This window comes from Cnephaeus nilssonii, assembly GCF_951640355.1.
Source record: "Cnephaeus nilssonii genome assembly, chromosome: 11".
Taxonomy (NCBI): Eukaryota; Metazoa; Chordata; class Mammalia; order Chiroptera; family Vespertilionidae; genus Cnephaeus; species Cnephaeus nilssonii.
The window spans coordinates 81,916,408-81,943,776 of record NC_137082.1 but is presented as its reverse complement, the minus strand read 5'-3'; the positions used below and the strand labels follow the sequence as shown (position 1 = coordinate 81,943,776).

The 27,369-nt window shown below is 49.2% G+C and overlaps 1 protein-coding gene across 3 annotated transcripts in view; it reads left to right on the top strand.

The window, feature by feature from the left end:
* LOXHD1 (lipoxygenase homology PLAT domains 1) overlaps nucleotides 1-27,369 on the top strand; it is a gene marked incomplete at both ends in the record, with an annotated part of 109,399 nt that overhangs the window by 63,305 nt on the left and 18,725 nt on the right. For 2 of the 3 annotated variants that reach the window (XM_079785083.1, XM_079785081.1), the window contains 13 exons: nucleotides 5,547-5,675; nucleotides 6,796-6,960; nucleotides 10,175-10,356; nucleotides 11,282-11,398; nucleotides 12,094-12,256; nucleotides 15,367-15,521; nucleotides 16,825-17,034; nucleotides 17,156-17,291; nucleotides 19,516-19,724; nucleotides 20,580-20,765; nucleotides 23,560-23,687; nucleotides 24,881-24,998; nucleotides 25,958-26,132. In XM_079785083.1, the coding sequence (XP_079641209.1) occupies nucleotides 5,547-5,675; nucleotides 6,796-6,960; nucleotides 10,175-10,356; nucleotides 11,282-11,398; nucleotides 12,094-12,256; nucleotides 15,367-15,521; nucleotides 16,825-17,034; nucleotides 17,156-17,291; nucleotides 19,516-19,724; nucleotides 20,580-20,765; nucleotides 23,560-23,687; nucleotides 24,881-24,998; nucleotides 25,958-26,132 (2,073 nt within the window). The remainder of the gene's footprint in view (nucleotides 1-5,546; nucleotides 5,676-6,795; nucleotides 6,961-10,174; nucleotides 10,357-11,281; nucleotides 11,399-12,093; nucleotides 12,257-15,366; nucleotides 15,522-16,824; nucleotides 17,035-17,155; nucleotides 17,292-19,515; nucleotides 19,725-20,579; nucleotides 20,766-23,559; nucleotides 23,688-24,880; nucleotides 24,999-25,957; nucleotides 26,133-27,369) is intronic. The other variant, XM_079785082.1, reaches the window with a different exon arrangement.

Sequence of the window (27,369 nt, the reverse complement as noted above, 5' to 3'; positions counted from 1 at the left end):
GTTTTGTTGATGGTTTCTTTTGCTGTGAAAAAGCTTTTTATTTTGATGTAGTCCCATTTGTTAATTTTCTCTTTAGCTTCCATTGCCCTAGGGGCAGTGTCAGTGAAGAATTTCTTTTGGCATATGTCTGACATTTTGCTGCCTGTGGATTGCTCTATTATTTTTATGGTTTCCCGTCTTATGTTTAAGTCCTGTATCCATTTTGAGTTTATTTTTGTGTATGGCGTAAGTTGGTGATCAAGCTCCATTCTTTTGCATGTATCTGTCCAATTTTCCCAACACCATTTATTGAAGAGACTATCTTTATTCCATTGTATGTTCATGCCTCCTTTGTCAAATATTAATTGAGCATAGTGGTTTGGGTCAATATCTGGATTCTCTATTCTGTTCCATTGATCTATGTGTCTGTTCTTGTGCCAGTACCAGGCTGTTTTGAGAACAGTGGCTTTGTAATACAGCTTGAAATCTGGTATTGAGATCCCTCCTACTTTATTCTTCTTTCTCAGGATTGCTGTGGCTATTCGGGGTCTTTTTTTATTCCAGATGAATTTTTGGAGAGTTCTTTCAAGGTCTGTGAAATATGCCGTTGGTATTTTAATGGGGAGTGCATTGAATCTATAGATTGCTTTGGGTAGTATGGACATTTTAATGATGTTGATTCTACCAATCCATGAACATGGTATGTTCTTCCATCTGTTTACGTCTTCCTCTATCTCTTTTTTCAGTGTCCTATAGTTTTCCGTGTATAGGTCTTTTACCTCCTTAGTTAAGTTTATTCCTAGGTATCTTAATTTTTTTGGCGCGATGGTAAATGGGATTGCCTTTTTAGTCTCTCTGTCTGTAAGTTCACTATTGGTGTATAGAAAGGCCATAGATTTCTTGACGTTAATTTTGTATCCTGCTACATTGCCGAATTCATTTATTAAGTCTATTAGTTTTTTGACGGAGTCTTTCGGATTTTTTATGTACAATATCATGTCGTCTGCAAATAAAGACAGCTTTACTTGTTCTTTTCCAATTTGGATGCCTTTTATTTCTTCTTCTTGTCTAATTGCAATGGCTAATATTTCCAGTACTATGTCAAACAGGAGTGGTGAGAGTGGGCATCCCTGTCTTGTTCCTGTTCTTAGGGGAAATGTTTTTAGTTTTTGTCCATTGAGTATGATGTTTGCTGTGGGTTTATCACATATAGCTTTTATTATGTTGAGGTATGAGCCATCTATTCCCACCTTGTTGAGAGTTTTTATCAAGAAAGGGTGTTGGATTTTGTCAAATGCTTTTTCTGCATCAATGGATATGACTATGTGATTTTTATCTTTCAATTTGTTTATGTGATGTATCACGTTTATTGATTTGCGGATATTGTACCATCCTTGCATTCCTGGGATAAATCCTACTTGGTCATGGTGTATGATCTTTCTGATGTACTGCTGGAGCCGATTTGCTAGAATTTTGTTGAGGATTTTGGCATCTATGTTCATGAGGGATATTGGTCTGTAATTCTCTTTCATTGTGTTGTCTTTATCTGGTTTTGGTATTAGGGTGATGCTGGCTTCATAGAAGGAGCTTGGAAGTGTTCCTTCCACTTGAATTTTTTGGAATAGTCTGAGGAGGATAGATTTTAGTTCTTCCTTGAATGTTTGGTAAAACTCTCCTGTGAAGCCATCAGGCCCCGGGCTTTTGTTTGCCGGAAGCTTTTTGATGACTGCTTCAATTTCGTCCATAGTTATTGGCCTATTGAGCTGTTTAGATTCTTCTTGATTGATTTTTGGAAGGTTATATTTTTCTAGGAATATGTCCATTTCCTCCAGGTTGTCCAGTTTGTTGGAATAGAGTTGTTCGTAGTATTTTGTAACAATCCTTTGTATCTCAGCGGGATCTGTTGTTATTTCACCTCTTTCATTTCTGATTTTGTTTATTTGGGTCCTCTCTCTTTGCTTCTTGGTGAGTCTGGCTAGAGGTCCATCAATCTTGTTTATCCTTTCAAAGAACCAGCTCTTGGTTTTGTTGATCTTATGTATTGTTTCTTTGGTCTCTATGTCATTTATCTCCGCTCTGATCTTTGTTATTTCCTTCCTTCTGATTACACTGGGCTTTTCTTGCTGCTCTTTTTCTAGCTCTTTGAGTTGTAGGGTTAAGTAATTTATTACCATTGTTTCTTGTTTTTTGCAATAGGCCTGTAGAGCTATGAACTTCCCTCTCAAGACTGCTTTCGCTGTGTCCCATAGATTTTGGATTGTTGTATTTTCATTGTCATTTGTTGCCATGATGTTTTTTATTTCTTCCTTGATCTCTCTGGTGACCCAGTCCTTGTTTAATAGCATGCTGTTTAGTCTCCATGTGTTTGATTTCTTTGGATTGTATTTATTGTAGTTGATTTCCAGTTTTATGCCACTGTGATCTGAGAAGATGCTTGATATAATTTCTACCTTCTTGAATTTGAAGAGACTTTGCCTGTAACCCAGCATATGGTCTATCTTTGAAAATGACCCATGTGCACTTGAGAAGAATGTATATTCTATGGCTTTGGGGTGAAATGTTCTGAAGATGTCAATTAATTCCATCTGGTCTAGTGAGTCATTTAGGATTGCTGTTTCTTTGCTGATTTTTTGTTTAGAGGATTTGTCCAGTGGTGATAGTGGGGTATTAAAGTCTCCTACTATGATTGTGTTGCTATTAATCTCTCCCTTGATATCCTCCAGGAGTTTTTTTATGTATTTGGGTGCTCCTATATTGGGAGCGTATATGTTTACCAGTATTATTTCTTCTTGTTGGATTTCTCCCTTTAGTATTATGAAGTGGCCTTTCTTATCTCTTGTTATGGCATTTACTTTGAGGTCTATTTTGTCAGATATAGGTATTGCTACCCCAGCTTTTTTTCATTTCCATTTGCCTGAAAGATATTTTTCCATCCCTTCACTTTCAATCTGTGTGAGTCTCTTGTTCTGAGGTGGGTCTCTTGTAGACAGCATATATATGGGTCGTGTTTTTTTTATCCATTCAGCTACTCGATGTCTTTTGATTGGAGCATTTAGTCCGTTTACATTTAAAGTTATTACTGAAAGGTATTTGTTTGTAGTCATATCTATTTTTGTGTCTGTATTCCTTCTTACCTGTTTATTTCTTCTTTTTACAGTATTCCCTTTAGCAATTCTTGCATTGCTGGTTTGGTGGTGATAAACTCCCTGAGGCTTTTTTTGTCTGCAAAGCTCCTGATTTCCCCTTCAATTTTGATTGATAGTCTTGCTGGATATAGTATTCTTGGATTCAGTCCTTTGCTTTGCAACACTTTGTATACCTCCTTCCATTCACTTCTAGCTTGTTGTGTTTCTGTTGAGTAATCATTTGACAATCTGATGGGTGTTCCTTTGTAGGTAACTCTCTGTCTCTCTCTTGCCGCCTTTAGGATTCTCTCTTTATCATTTATATTTGCCATTGAAATTATGACATGTCTTGGCGTGGGTCTTTTGGGGTTGATCCTGCTTGGGACTCTCTGTACTTGCGTAACTTTTATCTTTCCCATATCCGGGAAGTTTTCTGTCATTATTTCTTCGAATAGATTGTCTAATCCCTGCTGCTCTTCTTGTCCTTCTGGCAGCCCTATTATACGCATGTTACTTCGTTTCAGGTTGTCCCGAAGCTCTCTTAGGCTTTCCTCCTGCTTTTTAATTTTTTTCTCCAATTGCTGTTCATATTGAGCTTGTTTCTGTACCTGATCTTCTAACTCACTAATTCGGTCCTCTGCTTCTTGTAGTCTACTGTTGAAACTTTCCATGGTGTTTTTGATTGTAGCTATATCACTTTTCATTTCTTCCTGATTCTTGCATAAGTTGTTGATTTTCTCATCCATCCGATGTATAAATTCCATGACCATTACTCTGAACTCCTTTTCGGTCATGTTGCAAGCTTCAGTTTCACTAATTTCCTTTCTTGGCGACTCCACATTTTCTTTCCTCTGTGAGTTATTTCGTTTCCCCATTCTGGCTATTACCAGAAAGCTCAAGCTTCCGTTTGCGTGGACCTGGGCCGTGTGCTGTGGGGACTTCGCTCCACCCTAGTTTCACTGAAGTGCTCTGACACTAGGACGTGTGGCTGTCTTTGGTTGGTGGGAACCAGACTTGCCCAGGATCAGTGTCCCCAGTGTTCCGTGTGGTCTCGTGTGCACGTTTAGAATCAGGGGCCCTGTCTGCACCACACTGTTGGTATGTGCCGAGAATGAGATCCTTAGCATGTGCCAGGAGTCAGAGTTTCCCTGTGTCTGCACCAAAACTCGAGTGTCAAAGTCTCTGTTGCCTTGTGCGGTTTCTCGTTGAGAATCAGGGTCCCTGTGTGTGCACGCACCAACAATTGGGGTCGCTGGCTCTTAGTGTGAATGCGCTGTGAGTCAGGGATCCCAGGCAGCTGTGTCCGGCGTGCCAAATTCCCTGAAGTGGAGCTGCGTCCTGTGTGTGCTCTCTCTACTGAGCCAAACCGGCTAGAGCACACATTCTTAAAATCCTGAAGGTGAGCCGGCTCAGTGCACTCTCCCAAAGTCCCGGAAGGGGGGCGGAGTCCGTCCTGTGCGCCAAATTCCCCAAAGGGAAGCCCCTCTGTGCACGCTCTTAAGAATCCCCGAAGGGGGAGCTGTGACCCGCGAGCCAAATTCCCCCAAATTCCCCGAAGGGGAGCCCTCTATGCGCACTGACAGATTTCCCCAACGGGGAGCTGCTTCTGTCCCGCGCGCGAGCGCGCGCCAAATTCCCTAAGAGGGAGCGCGTCCCTGCGCAAAGCTGGGCAGCTTGGGCCAGGGGCGGGTCTATCAGTTACTATGGCGCTTTCCGCACGCCTGTGGGCGCTCAGCAGCTTGGGGGAGGGGCAGGTCTATCAGTTACTATGGTGCTATCAGCGCCTGCGAGGAGGGGGATAGGCTCTTTGACTCACGGAAATCTGCCGGGAAGTCTGGATTCTTGTTGTCTGTTGGTCTGAAGCTGTGATAGCAGTTCTCTGTCCCCAGTGGCTGCAGGGTCCTGGTTTGTGTCAGAAGCCAGGATCCGAGTCTCAGGCAGCTCTGTTTCTCAAGATGGCGTGGTCTCCGCGTCCGCACCAGCCGCGGAGAAGTGTCCGCTTTGTGCGTGGGGCTCCGCCGTCTAGGGCTGCCCTGTTCGGGAGCCCCTTGGAAGACCTGCAGAATCTAACTGACCCTATCTCATACACACACACACACACACACACCACACACATCTACACTCTCCTCTATGGGTTCCTCACTCACACTCTCTCTCTCCCTACCTTCCTGCCGGTCGCCATCTTTTTTTCTCTGTCTCCTTTTCTTTAAATACAAATTGGAAGCAAACATACATACCTCAGAGGGTTATTGGGAAGCTCAATAAAAAGATACACACCAAAATAAAATATTCCAAAGGTGCCCAGTGGATGGTAATTGCACAGTCTAAAATTGATGAAAACTCAAAAGTTGGTCATTATGAGGAAAGACTAAAAGGGTTGGGCAGTCTAGGTTTGAAAGGTCTCAGGGCCAGCCAGTCATGTTGCGGTCATTCGGTTGGCAGGAATGAGCCTCCTGAAATCCTCCAAGACCAACAGCGACCCATTTGAGAGGGACAGCATCGATGTCTTCACAGTGGAGGCACTGGACCTGGGAGATCTATGGAGAGTCAGGATCGGCCATGACAACTCAGGTCTGACTTCCCTCCCTCTGCTCCCTGCTGAGAACTCAGGGACCGCAGACAGGTCCCAGGGGGTGTCTGGGAAAGAATCTGGGGGAAATTTGGATGTTATCTGCCTTTCATAATTACACAACTTCCTAAATCCCTGCAGCCCAGTGGAGCCCTGGCTGCATGCAGGATTCTGATCTCATTGGTCTGGGGTGGGGTCTGGATACTGATGATTTAAAATACTTTCCTTAAACCCTCACCCCCAGTAATTTTAATGTGCAGTCAGATTTGAGAATCCCTGATCTGGCTCAGTGGCTCTGAAATTTGAGTTTGTATCAGAACCACCTGGAGGACTTATTAAATCACAGATTTCTAGGTCCCATCCCCAGAGTCTTTGATTCAGCAGGTCTGGGCGGGGCCCAAGAGTTCATATTTCTCACATGTGATGCTGAGGCTGATGGTCTGGGGATTCCACTCTGAGAACCACTGATCTAGCTAATCCTTTCCAGAAGCCACTGACACTACTGCTAAAGGATGTGCCCAAGTTTGTTCTTTCTCCGTAAAACTGGACTCATTTGCTTGGTCTTCAAACCATGTCTTCTAAGCCCACAGAAGGAGGCCCTCCTCTTAGCACCTGGGGCTGAGGGACTGGGTTCTCTGTTTGGCTGCAATGGCCTTTATTAAGCCTGAGCACTCCTTTTCCCAGGAAGCAACATTGACCCTTCACTGATTTCCCTTCCCATCATGAATCACAAACTGAGGCCAGGGAGCTGCCATGGGGTGAAATGATGAAGTCCTTATTAACACAGTCTCTTTCTGGCACCTCTGGGTTCCCTGTTTGGAGTGCCTTCCACCCTGGACAGTGTCCTTGCTTCCCTCCCCTCAGACTCTGCCCTCCTGTCATCTCTTCTCCATGTTCCTTTGCTCTTGCTAATGTCACTGACAGCAGCCCGGCATGTGATCCAGTGTTTTTACAGGCATCGTTTGGGCAATGCTGTGTGCAAAAGGGATGACATGTTCATGGTGGAACTGTAGGTATCAGCCATTGAGTAGAGAAGGACGCTTGGAGTCCCTGACATTACCGATAGGAAACCACCATATCAAAGTCCTTGATGGGTTCTGTGTCTCCTCTCCCTCCCTCCAGGCAAGGCTCCAGGCTGGTTTGTAGAGTGGGTAGAGGTGGACGCCCCATCTCTTGGAAAGTGCATGACGTTCCCCTGTGGCCGCTGGCTAAGCAAGAATGAAGATGACGGGGCCATCGTCAGGGACCTCTTCCATGAGGAGCTTCAGACGAGGCTGTACACACCATGTAAGAACCACACACAGCAAGTCTGGCCCTGTTTCCAGATCCCATCACCCACCCTTGCAATGCAGTTCCAACCCCTCTTCCAGTGTCCACTCTGGGCCAGGCTGACCTAGGAGACTGAGTCTCTTGCTCCTTTTCCAAACTCTCTGGGTCCTGTGAAGGCTGTGGGCTGAGCCCTGGACCCAGGAAAGAAAATATGGGACTTATTCCAAACACCACCCCAAACTAGCTGGTGAGAACAGGCAGAGAGCTGGACCTCTTTGGGGCTCAGTTTCCCCATCTGCCAAAACAGAGATTTAGAACAGGATGGTTGTAAGTCCACAAAAGGAAGAATGATAAAGGTCTAGCTGTGAGGTATGGTCATCAACCCCATCACCTGTCCCCATTCCAGTCATTACATGCTGGAGAGTCACCACTATAAGATTTTATCCTGATTGGGGACAAATCGAAAAGAAGGGAAATAACTGGGTGAAGTTTTGACACTTCCCTCCTCTATCATCATCAGAAAGTATATATTAAATGTTTCTATACATATAGGTAAATACTAGGTGCTGGAACTCAAACTGAAGTCAACCAAACTATTAAAAACTGTCTGAATATTCTAAAATCTGAACTAAACCCAGAGAGTACAATTTTTAAATCAAATAATTAGCTGTATTAAAATATTTCCCCCACGCAACTCATGCTTAGTGTAAATCAGTTAGTCAGGAAACTCATTATCAACAGAGCGGCAAACAGCAGCTTGCGAGCCACATGTGGCTCCCGAGCCGCAGTTTGCCGACCACTGGCCTACAGCAATTAAACTGGCAATGGTCAGATAAAGCCTAAAATAAGTGACACTTTATTCTAGTAAAGTCCTTGCATATACAAAGCAAATTCTAGGTCCAGCCTCTGCCCCAGGACTGGCCTGCAGCCTAGACAGACACCCCACCCCACCCGGCGGATGCACACAGCTGGCGGCAGCATTGGGTGGGAACCTTCAGGACAGAAGAGCTCATTTCTCCCTTTAAGCCTAGGACAGGCTTTGCTCTTTACAGGGAAAAAAAAAAAAAAAAAAAAAAAGGAGAAGACTTTGTATGGCCTGACCTTAACTACATTCAGTTCGAGCCTAATATTAAAATTGATCCATCTGCCCTTTGTCCTGCATTCACATTTGTCAAAAAGGGGAAAAAAGGTCAGGAAAGACTTGACTTGCAGACCGATGAGCTATGGACACCCCTTCGAAGTGCAGCACTCCCCAGGTGGGGACACAGGAAGGGGTCTGCTGCCCAGAACCCACTGCCCTGATAGGGAATGTCCTAGGGCCCAAGCCAGGAGCTCCAGGGGCTGCGGGGCCCTGGCTCGGGAATGGTGGGAACAGGGCCCAGGCATCCTCATTGGGGCCTAGAAGGACCCAGGGCAGTTCATCAAGGCTGCCAATACACGTGAAACCACATGGTTGAGGCATATCAATGAGGAAGGGAGCTGTTGTCATGCCTGACCTCATAGGCTTCAGAGGGGAGGTGGGACACAGCCTGGAGCCCCGAATGTCAGCATCGTGGCACGTCAGGGCTGGGAGGAACCTCAGTTTTCAACCTCTGTTCTGAGGATCCCAGGTGTTGAAGGGGTGTCTAAGGGCAGCTGGTGGGAGGAGGGGGCTGAGAAGGGACAGTCCTCCGCCCCCCAATTCATGCCATCCAGAGAAGCACCTTAGCTTTAAAAAGTCAAGTGTTTTTTTCTGAATATTCTTGATAAATGTATTTATACAAATTCTGCAGTTAAACTGAAAGCCACAGATCTATCTAGTTAACCCCCCTCATTTTCTAGGCAAGGAAACTGAGGCCCAAAGAAGCATAACCTCTTGCCCAAGGACACACAGCAACTCAGTGACAGGGGCAGAAATAGAAACCAGGAAGCAAATCGGAGCCCAGGCCCAGGAAAATGGGTGGAGGGTGGGCTGCTCCTGCCAGACATTTCCAGGGCTTTCCCACTGCCAACTAGTCTCGGGGAAGCTCAAACCCATTGCCAGCTTCTCTGCTCAAGGCCTTATAGGCCGTAGGCCATGGTGAAACCCAAGAAGACTAAGAATGGGACCCCACAATGCAGAGAGAGCACCTCCATTATTGCCTGGGATCCTGGAAGAGCCGGGACGTGTTTCTCCCTAACCCACTGTCCAGGCCCTCATGGGACCAGTGGTCTCCTGCTTAAGCTGCTCCTCCCCGTGGCTTGTGGGTAGGCACCAGTACTCACTCCAGTTCATGACAACAGCACTCATAGAGGTTGGCTGCACAGGATTTGGGGTCGGACATGTCTGGGTTCAAGTTCAAGTTCCACCACTGACTGGCCATATGGTGACCTGGGCGTAGTTGCTTCACCTCCCTGGGCCTTGGTTTTCTCATTTGTAAAATTCAGTACAACAATACCTATTCCATAGGGTCACTCTGAAGGTGACATGAGATAAGAAATATAAAACGCTTAGTAATTACTCAGTGAATAATAACGATTACTATTACAAGTATTATTACTATAGTTGCATAGCAAGGTAACCATGGCAATAAATAAAAAGCAAATTTCTCCTCTGGAGAAGGCTGTGCCACCTGTGAGGAGGTGACTTCTAAAGCGACTCCTTTCAAGGTCAAGATCATAGGATAGGGTACGTTTCTTCTTGAACTCTTCTCTGGGTTTTCAGTGTGACCCATAGTAAATACACATATTTATATACAAACTAGAGGTCCAGTGCACGGATTCATGCACCGGTGGGATTCCTTGGCCTAGCCTGTGAGGATAGGGCTGAACCCGGCTCTCTGACATCCCCTGAAGGGTCCTGGATTGCGAGAGGGTGCAGGTCAGGCCAAGGGACCCCACCGGTGCATGATCAGGCTGGGGAGGGACCGCAGGTGGGCTCCAGGGCATGTCCGGCCCATCTTGCCCAGTCCCCATCGGCCGGACTCCAGTAGCAAGCTAACCTACTGGTTGGGGTGTCTGCCCCCTGGTAGTCAGTGCGTGTCATAGAACAGTCGAATGGTCAGACACTTAGCATATTAGGCTTTTATTATATAGGATGTGACAAATTAAAATGCCACAAAACAATGTTACGTCATTGTGAAATAGCATGTGAAGGTCAGGTCCCTGGGCAGCAGCATCTCCTGGGAGGTGGTCTGGGGCAGTGGTGCTGTGAAGAACTTGACCTTGCCTGTGCTTGTTTTCTATTCTCACATCCCCTCTGGCTTTCCCCTAGTTGTTCCTTACGAGATCACCATCTACACCAGCGATGTCTTTGCCGCCGGTACAAATGCCAGCGTCTTCATCGTCATTTACGGCTGCGATGGCGTGTGCACCGAGCAGAAGAACCTGTGCACCAACAAGCGGGAGCAGAAGATGTTCTTTGAGAGGAAGTCCGCCTCCCGCTTCATTATGGAGGTATGTGGACTCAGCAGGCTCCTAGGAGCCAGGCCTGGGGGGTGAAGTGGGCCCAGAAGACCAGCGAGTAGAAGGAGCCCTATACTCAGAGGTAGGCAAGTCTGATGGGCTGCTGTTAGAGAGGAAGGCGGGCAGCTCATCAACCTCTCTGGGCCTCAGTACTTCGGAGAAACTGGGAGGAGGGTGAGCCTTGCCCTGTCCCTCAGAACTGGTGTCAGGATCAAAGGCTTTGGGTTGGGGCACCAGGGGTGGGGGTGGGGTGTCTGTAGGATGCTGTAAGAACCTATCATGAAGACATCTGACTTTCTGGAGGTGGTCAGGGGTCTTCCCTGAGGAAGTGATCCTTGAGCTAAGACCTGAATGATGAGGTAGAGCAGACAATGGTTTATGTAAAGAAGAGGAAAGGGAGGGACAGGGAAAGTATGTGCAAGGGCCCTGTGGCAAGAAAATGTAAAATCTAAGGGACTGGAATTTGAGGGATATAGAAGATGAATGACTAGAGGTGGAGGGGACCCTTGGGGAGACAAGGAAAAGGTCAGGCTGGCAAAACAGGGCATGGGTAGAACTAGAACCCACTTTCTGTTACCCAAGTCAAGTTCTCAGGCAAGAAATGAGCTGCTACAGTGATAAGAAATGACAGGCAAAGAGATGGGTTCCACCATGAAAAGGGGGGGCAGCGTCCCAGAGGTTGACTGAATGGAGATGATTGAACTTTTAAGTGGGGTGAGGGTAAGGGGAGCATGAACAGGGCATGTGTAGAGGAGAATGGGGGCTGGCTTGGGGGACAGTGGGGATGTACTGGGGGAAAGTGAGTCCTGGAAATTCAAAAGAACTCAAGGCTGGTGCCCTGGGAGGCAAGTTTTTGCTTCGGTTGTATTTTCTTAGCCTGTCAGCCAACATCTGGTGCATTTTCTCCTTTCCAAAGCTAGAAGATGTGGGGGAAGTCATTGAAAAAATCCGGATTGGCCATGATAATACGGGCATAAATCCTGGGTGGCACTGCGCCTACGTGGAAATCCGCAGGCTCCTCCCAGATAAAGATGTGAGTTTCTGATTGATCTGTCCTGCTGTTTGTTGTTGTTTTTTTCCCCTTACCAGAAGAGATTCCAGGTAGATTCATTATAAGAACCTGCAGCCGTAGTAAGTTAAGATAAAATATTCTGAGAAAAATCCCCCCAGTTCACTTTGAGTGCAGAAACTAGCTCAAGTCCCAGGTGGAATCTTTTAGAAGTTGCTTTAGGGGTCAAGGAGGAGGGTCTGGGCAGCCAGGTCTCTGCTAGCCACCCCAAGGCCATGCTACTGCTGAGTGACCAAGCCTGCCCTTCCTGCTACTCAAGGTCCACCCACAGGCAGAAATCCACCTGAACAACTTGGAAAACATTCTGGAACTACAGAATTCTAAACCCAGGAGGCAGTCATAGCTGTGGATATGAGTGACTTGGTAGAAATTTAAAAATATACACCCCTCCCCTTACCCTTTGAAACTGAGTCTCCAGGATGGGGTTCAGATATTTATTTTTAAGTAACTCTGGGAGCTCTGGCCTTCAAGAACCAGCCGTTGGTGTGGTTGTGTAAGACTCAATCTGCTAGAATTGGGCAGGGCTGTGGCTTTTGCATTATTTATGGGCCTCCATGACCCTTGTCTTTGGTCCCCATGAGTGTTGACATGCTGATGAACCCCTGAAGTGGGCAATTTCCTCATTAAGTGCTAATTTTTCTCTTTCCTCCTCACCCCAGGGTACAGAGACCGTGACTTTCGCTTGTGATCGATGGCTTGCCACCTCAGAGGATGATAAGAAGACTATTCGAGAACTAGTCCCTTTTGACATCTTCACTGAGAAATACATGGCAGATGGGTCCTTAAGGCAAATCTACAAGGAAGTGGAGGAGCCACTGGACAGTAAGTGTGGTGCCATCGCCCTCATCACTCCCTTGTAGGGCATCTGCCCTGTGCCAGGCAGAGCCTTGCACCCAGGAGGAAGAGTCTATTATTACTTTCATTCAATGAAGGGGGCAACTGAGGCTCACAGAGGTTCCATAACCGCCAAAGTTCCCACAGCTAATAAATGGCAGGGCTATTCTTCAAAGTCTCACTGCAGGGTTTGTACTCAAATCCTTTCCTGGCCTGACAGTGTGATGATACATCCAGATGTGTGTTCTCTTGTGCCTGCATTATCCGGGTCCTGTTCTCTTTTTTCTCTTGGTTTATTTGGCTACAATCCTTGGGGCTGGTCCCCTCTGCTCTTGCTGGATCCAGGTGTTCCAACCAAGGATGAACCCCGAAGCATCTTGGAGTCATCTGTAACTGGGGCTGTTGTGTATTTGTTCTCAGGGGCTGGGTGCAGCTTCAGAGCATCCAAGGTCATGGGTTTCTCTTCTGCTGTGCCAGTTAACTTGTCCCATTCCTTATGGCTGTGGTTTTCTCTGTAGGATTTGCACCAGCCAGAACACACACTCTGTACTTCTTCTGTTGCTGTAGTACCACCATTTTCTTGTTCTCTTCCTACCTTTCTGAATGCTAGTTCCCTTTCTCATGCCATGTGTCATTGCTCCAGGCTCAGTCCTCAGCCCTGTATTCTCCTTTCTTTCTACACTGTGTGAGTGAACACACACACACACACACACACACACACACACACACACACAGGCTCACACACACCTATTCTTCCTGGACCACATGGGTGGAGTCATACCTCTGTTTGGACCAGAGATGCCATTGTCCATGTCCACACCCATGTTATTCACCACTGGTCAGCTGTGTCAAAAATCAACTTCACCTGCGAAAAAACAGACTTTCTACCACTGATCACATACAAAACAATACTTCTGTATTTTATTTTTCATACAAGATCAGAGATGCTCCGAAACCTTGGAAATACAGCTTATGTTTGTTGCACGGCCTTCTTGAAAAAAAACAAAAACTGGAGTAAAACTCAAGATAACAGACCCCATATGGAACCAGAGGGATATAAAATAGCTCTAACATTTCCTTTCATCTGAGTTGCCACTGCCTAGAGATAAAAACAAGTGTTGCCTCAATAATGTGCCTCTCCATATTCATATTATTTCCTCTGACTTTTCTTTGTTATTACATCTGGGGGATAATTCTCTTTTGTACTTGCACCCAGAGGACGCCCTGGGGAGCTGTGGCATTGGCCCTTGGGCTGCTCTGTTTTAATAGCGAGCAAACCTACTCTGTGCTTGCTTGTGTTTCTAGGGAAACTTCTTTCCACCGAGAGCTGTGCTGCCTGGGTGGGGATGGGAGGGAGGAGGATCCAGAAATAGCTAGATTTGACTGCACAGCCGCATTGCTCAACACTCAGAAGCAGAATCCGTTTTCCTAATTCCCAAAAGACTGGCGAGAGCAGTGGGAGTGGAAGAGGAGAGCAGGAGGGCATTTAGTCCCAGTTCCTGGTGACATGGCACCCCACTCTGGGGCAAGGGCTCCTAGAAAATGTCCTGCCCAGGTGTGGAGCAGGGCTGAATGCACAGCCAGGAAATAAATGGAGAGAAAAATGGGGGTGGAGAAGGGGGAGGGAGGACAGTCAACTGTTATGTTTAAACTGTGACAAAATCCCTGATGTGACTCATGTCAGTATTAACCAGACAGGCTTGGGTAACGTTGACTTTTAAGCACCAAAGAGAAGATTTTATTTGTAATGCAAAACATGAAATGCTGAGCAGGTTCTGCACTGAGCTGAGTGGGGTGGGCATGGGGGCAGGGGGGCAGTCCTGGTTCCTGCCCCTGAGGGAGGCAGGCCTCTGAGAGCCGTTCTCACAGTGCACCTGCGAGGTTTGGAGAGCAGAGTGCTGGGTGGGGCTATGCAGCCAGGGCGGGTGGGTGGGGAGAAGTTGGAAAAGGGGGTGCGAGGAGGATGGCTCTCAGGTTTGGATGTGAGATTGTGACTGTGATCTAGTCTAGGTGGGCGTGTCCCCTAGGTCAGCGGTTGCCAACTGGTGGTCTGTGGACCACTGGTGGTCTGTGAGGTCCAAAAGGTTGGCGACCGCTGCCCTAGGTGACAGAGGTGTGAATCCAGAGCACAGGAGGACACTGGGTTGGAGATATGGACTCATGGACCTCATGGAAGTTAGCACACGGGACTTGCAGGGCGAGAGCCAAGGGCAGCGGATAGAACCAGGCGACAGTGGCATGGGGTCGGGGGCAGATTAGAAGCCATAATGCTGCTCAAGAGGGAGCAGCCAGAGAGGCCGGAGGAGAGCAGGGGAGAAAATGCCGTGGAATCCTGGGAAAATGAAGGAAAGACTAGGAGCCATGCGTGAGCATGTATGTGTTCCATAGCCACAGCTATGAGCAATTCACATCACCTTACTTTTCTAAATGTAATTAAATGTGGCTCTGAGCCCATTTGCAAGGTTGGTAAGAAAGTCCATCTCAGTCCCTGCACGAGGGGCATCCCCTTCCTAGGGTCTTATAAGAATCCTGAAGCTACAGACTACGAAGCGCACACAGGCAGGCGGTTCCCAAGTCTTTCCCCCAGAAGCCATAGGGGGTGGATGGTGCGAGGGGTGCTGGGAGAATACTCCATCCTTTGAGCCTTTTTTATTTTTTAATGCTCACCCAAGGCTATTCTTCCATTGATTTTCAGAGAGAGTGGGAGAGGGAAAGACAGAGAGAAATATCGTGAGAGAAACACATTGATTGGTTGCCTCCTGCACTAGCACCACCAGGGCGCCTGCGAGGGAGGAGCCTGCAACCGAGGTACATGCCCTTGACCAGCGCAGGCTGATACTCTATCCACTGAGCCAAACTAGGTAGAGCCATCTTTTGAGTCTTAGAAACCACCTTTGTCAGGTCAGATGGGCAACTTCCCACTGGTGAATCCACGTGGAATTGAGCAAATTATAGGAAAACACTAACTCCTCCTTGAGCCCTGGGCCAGATGCCTGAACCTCCTACAAATCCAGTTCCCCCAAACCTAAAGTGATGCCATCTTTATTTTCCCCTTTGTCCATCCCTCTGTCTGTTTTTCTGTCCATGTGCCGACCCAGTTGTGCTGTACTCGGTGCAGATCTTCACAGGAAATGTTCCCGGGGCAGGAACGGACGCCAAGGTCTACATCACCATCTATGGAGACCTGGGGGACACTGGGGAGCGGTACCTCGGCAAGTCAGAGAACCGCACCAACAAGTTTGAGAGAGGAACGGTAGGAGGGCACACGGAGTTGATCCTCTTCCCTTCTCCTCCCCGGGGCCAGATAACATCCCACACATGAAACTGCTATAGTTATTTCCCTGTTCCCCGGAAATAACTATAGCAGTTTAGAAATAACTAAAGCGCTAAACACCGGATGGCTCCAGATTTTCCATTGTAACAATTATCCTGCAACAGACTTCCTTGCTCACCTGAGAAAGTGTCCCCGCAGGACAGATGCAGGAAGTGGAATTGCTGTGTCAGAAGGTGTGCTCATTGCTGCGCCAATGAACTCAGTGCCCCAAGGCCTGCACGAGTCCACACCTGCCCTCCGCCATGCACATTCACCTGCAATTCCTCAGCCGGAAGACTGGCCTACCCCGGCTGCCTGGAAGGCCCAGCCCCCCATCTTCAGCTTAATGCCACCACCTGGAGAGTCTTCCCAGCTCTGCCTCCAGCCTACCACAGGCAGCCAGCCCTTCCACCACCTGGGCTGTCCCAGGGAGGAACCCTGTAGTATTTAGCTCTGGGCTCCCGACCACGCTCAGCACAGTGACTCAGCACATCTTTCAGCAGAAAAGCGCGTGTCACTCGAGGTTACCTGTCCCTCCTCCTCCTCCTCAGGCTCCTACCTGCCACGTTCCATTTGTGTTTTGACTGCACTTTACTCAAGGCCTAGAACTCCACATCTCACTGAATAGTCCCGAAAGAATCCAATTACCCGAGTATAATGTCACTGTAGTGAAGGCATAATCAGGCACACAGAGGAGGGCTTTATGTCACACCCTACATAAACCCTCCTGAACCCACACTCGAGATGTTGTCCCCTGCACTCTCCTCAGCCTTGCCTCCACCAGAGCCTGCACCCTGAAGGTTGGCCCTCCAACTGCCTCCCAGCTTCCCCATGGAAATTTCAAGCCGCTCCCATCATTCAGAAGAACTCCACCTCGTCCTCAGCTCTTACCCTCCAGCCTCCAACCTGAACTCATGCCGATACTCAACTAAGGATGCCCAGTTACAGGACAGGGCAGAGCCCCTCGTCTGTCCCACCCCCACTCACACAGCTCATCGGGTCCGTCTTCCAAACACCCACAGGGATTTTCCCAAAGGACCTGGACTGCAAAACAGGGCCATGTGCAAGCGAGGCCTTGGAATACCAAACTCTCCGGGTTAGAGATTTGAGCCTGGAGGGCTCCCCAGCTAGGAAGGTCTGCTTAGCTTGACAATTGGGGGATGTGGAAGGTGCTGGTTGGACGGGGTTGGAGTGGATCGAGGTGGGGACCTCCCACCCAAGCCCCCACATCTGGACTCCCCAGGCCGACACCTTCATCATAGAGGCAGCTGATTTGGGCGTCATCTACAAGATTAAGCTCCGCCATGACAACACCAAGTGGTGCGCAGACTGGTATGTGGAGAAGGTGGATATCTGGAATGACACCAACGAGGACGAGTTCCTGTTCCTGTGCGGGCGCTGGCTGTCCCTGAAGAAGGAGGACGGGCGACTGGAGAGGCTCTTTTATGAGAAGGTGCGGGAAAGGCAGCGGGGGGTTGGGCTCAGCCAGGCCTGTCCCCATCCTCACACCTGGGGGAGGCCTGAGGGCGGCAGGTGCGGCAGGTGGAGGGGGCCTGGTTGTGCTCTCCCCACAGGAGTACACGGGGGACCGGAGCAGCAACTGCAGCAGCCCGGCTGACTTCTGGGAGATCGCCCTGAGCTCCAAGATGGACGGTGTGGACATCGCCTCGGTGACGGGGCCCATGGCCAACTACGTCCAGGAGGGCCGGGGTAAGCCAAGCAGGAACAGAACATGGAAATGTGTTTAAGATGTTCTCAGACAGGCCATGCCTTAGCTCCACCATTGTCTGTCTGACTCACTCTGAGCTGTGCCATGATGACACCAAGTGGTGGGCAGACTTGGTGCTGATGGTGGCCTCGCTGATGAAGGTGTCTCATGTCTTATAATTTATACACAGTTTTCACACTTACTGCCTATTTCCACCCTCACGACTCTGAGAGGTGAGAGGGCAGGGATTAGCCGCTGTACAGATGGGAAAACAAAGGCTGAGAGACGTTAGAGTGATGATGTCCTTAATCTACTGATCCACCACCAGCAGGGGTCATCCTCAGCTCTGCCCTTACCCAGACTCTCAGGCTATAGATTCTGCCCAGGGCACCCGGGACAAGTCTCATCAAACAGAGCGGAACTGCAGCAGTGAGAACCCCTTCCTGTTAGTAGAGCATCACACGAAGGACTAGGCCATGCAAACTTAAGGCACGATGTGTTGGGGATTGGGAGGGGATAGGGAAAAAGTCCTGAACTGGGTTTTTTTGGACATTTAAGTTACACTCCTGGTTCTGACAATAATACATGGGGCCCTGGACAAGTTACTTTTTGGCTTCTGTTTTTCCCTCCTCCATAAAATTATATTATAATCCCCTGACAAATTCCTTATTCTAACTAGATTTTTGAGATAAGGCAGTACTATATTTGTCTATTGGACATTTAAATGGGCACTGCCTTTCTGCTCAGTTCTCTTAAGTATAGAGCATGACATCACTATATTCCTCTCCAGGAGACCACATGGTGGGTCTGTGGGGTTGGGCAGGGAGTGTCGATCATTCTATGTTCTACCTTCTCACTATGTGAATAAATGACGGGAACCACGAGAAAGTGCCTCTCCTTGATTAAGCCACTGTGATCAACCGTGGGAAGGCCAACAGGGCTCTCTTTATAAAGATGAAACAAGGTCATGGCCAGGTACAGAAAACAATGCAGGTAATTGCAGTCAGGAAGGTCTAGTTTGGAAACTTTTCAAAGAGATATGGATTGCATAAGCTATAACCCACTACACCAGGGCAGTGTCTCCCAAGCTAGTGAGGAAGATGAGCCAGGAGAAGGGTTTCCAATTTGTATCAATAGTAACTGCCAGTGACAGAGACCTGGAGATAGTGACTTAAACAATGGAGGGATTTTTCTTTTCTCTCACATAGAAGTTCAAGGGTAGACAGTTGGTACTGAGATAGCCGCTCCAGTGAAGTCAGGGAGATAGGCTCTTTCAACTTAATCACTCTGGCAACCTCCCAAGTGGCTTCCATCCTAAAGGTCACCCATGGTTCCAAGGTGACTGCTGGAGCTCCAGCCATCACATCCACACCCCAAGCAGAATGAATGGAAGGGTAAGGGGCAAAAAGGTGCTCCTCCCTGTAGAGTCAGATCCTTTAAAATAAAATTTCCTGCCAGGCTTGTGTGGCTCAGTGGTTGAGTGTGTTGACCCATGAGCCAAGAGGTCACAGTTTGATTCCTGGTTGGGGCACATGCCCGAGTTGTGGGCTCTATCCCCAGTAGGGGGCGTGCATGAGGCAGCAGAGCAATGATTCTCTCTCCTCCCTTCTCTTTTTCTCTCCCTTCCTCTCTCTAAAATCAATAAAAACCTATTTTAAAAATAAAATAAAAATTTCCAACAACATCCGCTTACATATCATGACTGCCCTTGCTGCAAACAGAACAAATACTGGGTGGGCAACTAGAACTCTCTGCCTCATGACCTGAGCAAGTTTTTATGCTGATCCGTCTGGTTTAGTGGATGGAAATGGGTTCTTTCTAGAATTTTCATTTACCATGTTACACACATAATACTCTTTTATTCTTCTTCCCTAAATTTCTACTTTCTGTGAGACCTTGGTTTTGCTGACCTCGTTTTTGCTGATATAGGAAGCTTCTCTGGCATCCCCTGTACTTGGGGAAAGGTGGTTGTTCTTACCCACTTCACCTGGGAGTGCTAGGGGCAACTAAGTTTTCATGTGGCAAGGACGCTCTCTTTGATCTTCACTTGGGAGTCAACAGCTCCCTCACTCCTTGGAGGGTAGACACTCACCAGTCTGGAAGGCTCCCTTGCACTTTGTCTCGGAGGCAGGGAGGCAAAGTCTCCAAGTCTCATTTCCAAGTCCACGCTGAGCCTGCCCTGGTCCTCCTGGCCTGTCATGAGGTGGGGCCCCTGATCTCTTGCAGTCATTCCCTACTATGTGTCAGTCACCACCGCGAAGCACAAGGACGCAGCCACGGACAGCCGGGCCTTCATCATCCTCATCGGAGAGGACGATGAGGTCAGTAACCGCATCTGGCTGGACTATCCCCGAGGGAAGAAGGGCTTCAGCTGCGGCTCCGTGGAGGAGTTCTACGTCGGAGGCTTGGATGTCGGCGTCATCAAGAAAATAGAGGTGCTGGCTCCTGGGGCCTGGGGATAGTGACCACCCGCAGGAAGGAAGGAGCTGACCTGTACATGGGTGGGAGGGGCATGGAGGGCAGGCAGAGGAACTGACCTGAGCCCCACCTCAGAGCAGGTAGCAAGAGAAGACTCCCTGGCCTCTGCCATCACCTTGGTTGAGTCGCCCACCCCTCCAGGTCCCAGTTTTCCACCCAATGGGAACGCCTTGTGTATTCGATTTCTATTGCTGTGTAACCCATGGCCACAAACTTAGTAACTTAAGAGCACACGAATGTATCATCTCACATTTCCCTGGGACAGGAATCTACTAGTGGGTGTGAGTTAGCTGGTTCTCTTCCCAATATGCCACTGCGCTGAAATCAAGTTGCTGCCGGGGCTGTGGTCTCAGCTGAGGCTTGGGATCCTGTTCTAAGCTCACTGGTTATCAGCAAAATCTATTTCCTTGTGGTTGTAGGACTGAGGCCTCCAGTTCCCAGAGGCCGCCTGCATTTCTTACCATGTGACCCTCTCCAAAACATGGCAGTTCATTTCTTCAAGGCCAATAGAAGATGTCTTCTGCTTCAAATCTCTCTGACTTCTTCCATCTCCGATGTCTAGACCCTCTTTTAAAAGGGCTCGCCTGATTAAGCCAGGCCCACCCAGAATAATCTTTTTTTTTTTAACTCAAAGTCATCTGATTGTATCTGCAAAATCTTTTCCCCTCAGGGGAGGGACTTGGGTCAGTGAATCCAGAGCATATTGGAAGGAAGCACTGAGGGAGGAGGCTGAAGGGGATGCTGAGCAGGGCAGAGAGGGCTTCCTTCCCAGTGGTGCCCAGATCCTCATGGCCCCTTGTGTCCCCACGTAGCTGGGCCATGATGGGGCCTCCCCCGAGAGCTGCTGGCTGGTGGAGGAGCTGAGTTTGGCTGTGCCCACCCTGGGCACCAAGTACACATTGCGCTGCAATTGCTGGCTCGCCAAGGACCGAGGAGATGGCGTCACCTCCCGAGTCTTTGACCTCCTGGATGCCACGGTGGTGAACATTGGGGTGAAGGTATAGACGGGCCCTGAGTGTGTGCATTGCACAGCAAGAGCAGTGCAAGGTGGTGTGGGGGAGCGGTAGGGAGATGAATGTGAGGGAAGCAGGAAACTCATCCCTGGGGTGTTGGCCAAAGCTGCAGCCTGGTCTACCAGCCAGATGCACTTTGCTTGGAGCCAGGAGACTCTGGTCTCTTTTGGTCTGCTGCTGTATGACCTTCGGTAAGTCAGTTAGCCTCTCTGGGCCTTGGTCTTCTCCTATAGCACCCAGAAATCATGCTTGCCATTCTGTTTCACGTTAAGATCTTAACTAATGTGATCACGATGAGCCTTGCAAAGTAGCAGCTCTACATAGATTCTCAGAGTCAGTATTCTCCAAGTCTGCTCCATCAGCCTCTCTAGGACATGATGGGGACAGGTGGCACTGGGGTTCTGTGAGCCTCTGGGAGAGCTGTCTTCACAAGACCCTTTGACCACCTGCCCTGGCTCCACCTCTAACTGACCAAATGATCTGGGATGAGTTATATAAACTCACAGGTCAGTGCTGGGCAGCAGGGAGGATGACTGGGGCTAATGTCCAGGGAACATGGCTGGTTGGCAGCCCAGAGGCATCTAGCTCACATGACCCCGCAGGCTTCTCTTTCTCTTGGGAAAGCCGCGGGGTCAACAGAAGGCTTTAGCCCTCATCTCGGTTTCTGAATCCAAACCAATGGGAGACTAGATTTAAGTCAGAAGCTGTCCCACAAAGGTCAGAAGAAACCACCCTGGCCTGAGCGTGCGCTGCCGTGTTGTCTATGGAAACAGAAGGAAGAGCTGAGTCACTGGCTGTAAAAACCTGACAGGCAGGAGAGTGGATGCCTGTCCCTCCCCTGCGTGAAGCCAGAGGACAGAACTTTCTACAACATAGACAGCCCTCCTCCCTTCCCCAGACGACTCCATCTGTGGCCAGGCGGTCTGTGTGGGTGAGCACACAATTTCTCCCAGGACCTCTGTCCTGACCCAGTTCCCCGCGTGCACCAGCCCCCAGCACATGTACAGCCAGCCCCCAGCACATGTACAGCCAGCCCCCAGCACATGTACAGCCCACGGCATGCCTGCCCCCAGCACATGTACAGCCCACGGCACGCCTGCATCTCCCTCTCAGCTCTTCAGTCCATGGAAATCCGGACCCACATCCCTATTACCCGTGTGACAAAAGAACACAGGTTTGTCGCTTTACAAAGAGCCACAGGATTCTTTGGGCTGGCCGTCTCCCCAGGACACCTGATATCAGACTGGAATTACAAAAGCCCCGTTTTGGTGTTTCTTTCTGGAAACACAACTGTGATATAAAAAGAGACATATAAAAGGAGAGAGATATGGACACAGAGAACACAGGAGTCTGGAGGGAGCCAGTCTCCTTAGGACCACAAGGCGCCCATTTTGACCCTTCTATGTTCCATGTCTGTCTGGATAAGAGCAAAAAGGCATCAGGCTCCTGCTTTCATTCTCACTAGCTACATGCCCATCAGATGCCCTTGTTAGATGGTCTACATGGAGTTTCCTGGTAAAGCAAAAGGCTCCTCAATTATTCCCTCAACAAACCTATGGCCTGGGCCAGGCCTGAAACACTCCTTCTGATCTTGGTATCCATGGCAAAGGTTCTAGCCACTGCTTGACAAGCACACAGCACCCAGCAGGTCCAGCAGTGGTGGCATGATCACTATGATGGATAATGTGGGTTCTGAGTTCTAAAGCTTCTGGTGTGTGGGTACCAGGCACCTGCACAGATGAGAATACCTACCGTGTGGCAGCTGCAGGGGAAGGGAGGAGCCAGGTGTGTGCAAAGGAGATGGTTAGCCTGGCATTTCCTCTGCTCTGTGTGCCAGCCACTCCTGAACCTTTGGGGTCTAATTGCTAGTCCTTGGGCACCAGGTGAGAGGGAATGGAATAAGAAGCCAGGGCTAGAAGACACCCCGGCTCATGGTAAAGATGCCCCTTTTGCCATGAGGCTGCTTCTCAGAAGAAGAACCAAGTCAGGGACTCAGTGGGGGTCCTGGGAAGAGCAGGCTACTCCCACCCCCTCTGGTGGAGACAAAGAGACTATATCCTCTTTGCAGCAAACCTCAGGCCAAAGGGAAAAGTTCCAAACTAAAGCAAAAATCAGATAGACTAGGTGGTTGTCCCACATCACAAGTGGACGGAGGCTGAGCTCCCTTAAACAGCACCCCCGATGGACTCCTCGCTCCCCGATGTGCGGGGTGTCTGTTGGCTGCAGCACGAAGGGGGGACAGTCACCCAGAACTGGTGCCACTTCTTGAGGCCAAACCACGTGGCAGGCCCGGTGTCTGCAGCTCTCACAACTCTGCCAAGTATTTGCCCCCATTTCATGAGGACAAAGCAGAGGCTGGCAAGGGGGGGGGGACATCTGCCCACGTTCAACAGCTTGCAGCTGGGGGGTCTGGGACTCCAGTGGCGCTCTGGAGGCTCCCAAAGCCTCTGTCCTGCCACCATGTGCTGCATGGACTTAGGTTGGGATTCTATTCACTGAGGAATCGGTCAACGCTGGGACTGTCAGTCATGTATCTGCTGCACACACGTTCTCTATGTGAAAGAAATTCCCTCTAGTACTAACCTGGGCACAGTGCGGGACATAGAGTGACAGGTCTGACTCTTGCTCTCCAGTTGTTCATAGTTGATGGGGGCGGGTGGCCTCTCTTCAGAGCCACAGAGCTTAGAGAGAGTGTCATCTTGCCCTGGTGAGAATGAGGCAAGTCAGTGGGGTTGGTGGGTGAGGCCAAAGCTCAGGACCCGCATCCCTCTCATGGCAGGAGCTGTATGAGATGACTGTGTGGACAGGCGACGTGGTTGGCGGTGGCACCGACTCCAACATCTTTATGACCCTCTATGGCATCAATGGAAGCACAGAGGAAATGAAGCTGGACAAAAAGAAGGCCAGGTATCCAGGGGCCACCTCTGCCCCTTGCCCCTCACACATCTAGTTCTCCACTTTCTAGCCTGACCCTGCCTTCAGCCAGATTGCTTCCCTCCCACACCCTCATACCTTGGGGCCTTCCAGCCTCCACACCTTTGTCCCTATGATTCCCCGCTCCTGGAGTGCTCTTCACCCACTCTTTTGTATTTCAAGATCTTTCTCTTTCAAGATCCAGCTCAAACCTACCTCTTCCAGGAAAGCCTTCCTTGATTACCTCATTCCATAACCCACCTGTTCTTCCTTCTTTTTCTTTCTCTCCCTCCCTCCTTCCCTCCCTCCCTCTCTCCCTCCTTTACTCTCTCCCTTCCTCCCTTCCTCCCCCTTTCTCCCTCTCCCATCTCTCTCCCTCCTTCCCTCCCTCCCTCCCTCCCTCCCTCCCTCCCTCCCTCCCTCCCTTCCACCTGTCACTAGGAAATGTTTACTGTAAGGTCTGTAGACTAGTTGAGAGTATCATGTCAGTGTGAATCTCCTGGGCCTCAGGCTCAGGACAGGTTGCTGAAGTTGTCCCGGGTTTGCCCTGTGTATCTACTCAGAGAAGCAGCTGAAGAGGTGACAACTGGGGAGCATGGCCACAGCTGCCCTGCATTCCCTTTCTATGCTGGTTTTCTCCTGGCTCCCACCCCTGCTAAAGGCGATCCCGGGGAAAGTACCCACCACCCACTCACGCATTAGTATCTGTGACTGGGAACAGCCTGAGGCTGATCAGGCCAAAGTCTTAGGCTGGGAGGGCACTATTTCACAGAAGGACTTAGGCCTTGGGGGACATGGATCAAAGGCTGACCATTTCTCCAAGGCAGCCCCTCAGTGTGGGAGCCCTGCTGAAATCGCAGGGCTGGAGTCATTCTCCCCAGACCACAGATGGGGAAGCCAAGTCCCTAAGGGAAGCTGGGTGGCTTAGGTGGCTAGCAGGATGAGATTAAGACCAAGAACTGGTAGGTCTTGATTCAGGACCATTTCTACCAGGCAAACTCACTTAACCCAGCATTTCGAGAACACATCTGGGGTGCAAGAGACAGGGTATTGGGGAGTCAGTGGGAATTGAGAGGGAGGCTGAGTAAAAGTCTGTTCTCTCCTTACCCTGAACTGGTCTGTGACACAACCTGGGCCCCTCACCACAGCCAGCTTCCCTTTTTCATGCCCCTGCTCTGCACCCCCAGATTTGAGCGGGAGCAGAATGACACCTTCCTCATGGAGATCCTGGACATCGCTCCATTCACCAAGATGCGGATCCGAATTGACGGCCTGGGCAGCCGGCCCGAGTGGTTCCTGGAGAGGGTAAAGTGTCTGTATCCTCACTCTCCCTTCCACCACGGCCCACACCATCTTCCTGCTCTTTTGGGTTGTCAGTGACTTAATAAAGTGCAAATGTCACCTGAGAGGGTTTTTACACAAACCTAACCAGTATATAATCCTATAGACCCCCTTTGACATGAATTAATCCAAGAACACAGTTTTATTTATTTATGCCCAGTCAAAATTGAATCAGCTGCCAGAGAACACAGCATGCGCTGCAGCAAGCAGAGACTTGGTGTGGGCTTCCTGAGGAAGTGAGCTGGGAGGAGTGAGGGGAACAGCAGGGGCTGGGACAGAGAGAAACTGTGGTGGGAACTTGAAGCAGCCCAGCAAGGACTCTATTGGTGTCCCTGTGATCACTCAGTTAGTGGTGTCTCTTTTTCCGTCTTGGACCTCTATTCTCCCTGAATCAGTCTCTAATCCCCCATCAACCAAAGACCCTCTATCCCGAATCCCTCAGGCTCCTACACCCCTCTTAGCCATTAGCAGATTTTTTTTTGAGCCAACAATATGGTACCCATGCCAAGGGCAATCTGGCCAACTTCAGTAAATGACAGTGAGGTCCCGTCAGCAGACGTGTTAGGGGACCCAGAGGAAGGCACCTTACCTAGTTGGATGACAATGTTTGGTTGATCCACTTTCCATCTTTCACTCAGCAAACATTTCTTGTGCCCAACCTTGGAAACATGTTTGGACAAAGTGCCCATTTCCAAATCCCTAGACTAGAGTCATCATGGTGGGGATTTCAGAACCTGTGCAAGGCACACAGGGCAGGGTCTTCATCTCAGGGAGGACCCTTTCCACTCGTCTTGAGCCCAAGTCAGAAGAACTTGTCTCAAAACTGGGGTTCTGGGTCCTTGGGGTTCAGCCAAAGGGGCTGCATTTGCGGGTGGGGGCTGGTGGGTGGGAAGGGCGTTCCCATGCCGGGTCCTCTCACCCAGATTCTCCTGAAGAACATGAACACTGGAGACCTGACCATGTTCTACTATGGAGACTGGCTGTCCCAGCGGAAGGGCAAGAAAACCCTGGTGTGTGAAATGTGTGCTGTCATCAACGGGGAGGAGATGATGGAGTACACTTCCTACACCGTCTCGGTTAAGACCAGTGACATCCTGGGTGAGTCAGGGGTCCCCCCATCTTCCACTCCCACCTCCCACCTCCCACTACTCTTGCCCCTCTTCAAGTTCTGGCTCAGGTCCTGGACTCTTCAAGGACATTTTTTAGATGGCCTTCCAAAACTTAGTCAACCCAAGTCCTTTCCACAGTGTGTTACTTTCTGTCTGGACAGAAGGACTTCCTCCCAGGGACTGAATTGGCTCTGTTCCTCCTCCCTCAAAGAAGTGGAGGGAGAACATTATTGAACTGTATGGTTAGCACCTCTGTATTCCTGCTACTTCCTAATGCCCCTCACCCAGGTGCCATGCACCCCTGACACCCCTCGGTTCCTTCCCACATCCCTGTGCTTTGCAACCTTCTTCTGTGTGCCAGCTTTGGCCTAGGGACTTAGGATGGAGATATGACCCTGGGCCTATGTGGGTTTGATATTGTCATAGAGCAATGACAGTGAGGTTCTGACAGCACACGTGCTGGGGAACCCAGAGAAAGGCACTTTACCTAGATGGGGACCAGGGACAACGGTCATGGAGGGCTTCCTAGAAGTGGTGCCAAAATCTAGTCCAGAAAGTCAAACAGAAGCCACTGAGGCAGAGGGGACACCAAGCAAAGCACTAGTGTGTGCAAAGGCCTGGAGCTGAGAGGGAACACTCTTCTCATGGAGGCAGTGCCTCCTACCTACCCCACTCCCCATATCAATCCTATTCTCCAGGGGCTGTGGCAAGGAACCTGGAAAACTCATTTACACTGATTAAAAATGGCTACTTTAGGATTAGCTTTTGGCCCTGGTAGTTTACATTTTCAAGAGAGAAACATTTAGCCAAAGAAATGAAGCTCTCGTGGCAAAATCTCAGGCATAACTGATGGGCCAGTACAATTGGTAAGGTTTGTTTTAGGCCCCTCCCTTCTTCCTTTTTGTCCTCACAGTGGAGCTTTCACTCTTTTTGTTTAAAGTTCCACATATTTTCAAGCCCCGTCATCCCCTCATGATGCACCCTCAGAAAATAATTGATAAATTTATTGATGACCACATGGTCTGTATCAAAAGAGCTTCACAGGGTCACCTCTTCCCGAAGCATTTTCTTTTTAACTGAGGTCAATACCTCTATTTGGCCTAAGCACATGATATGAACTCTGGTGGAGTATGACAACCAGAGGCAGATCTCGGGAACAAGAAACTTTCCTATTTCCTCTGCACCCACAGTGTGTAGGAGGGAACCTGTATTTCTAAACTGTAAAG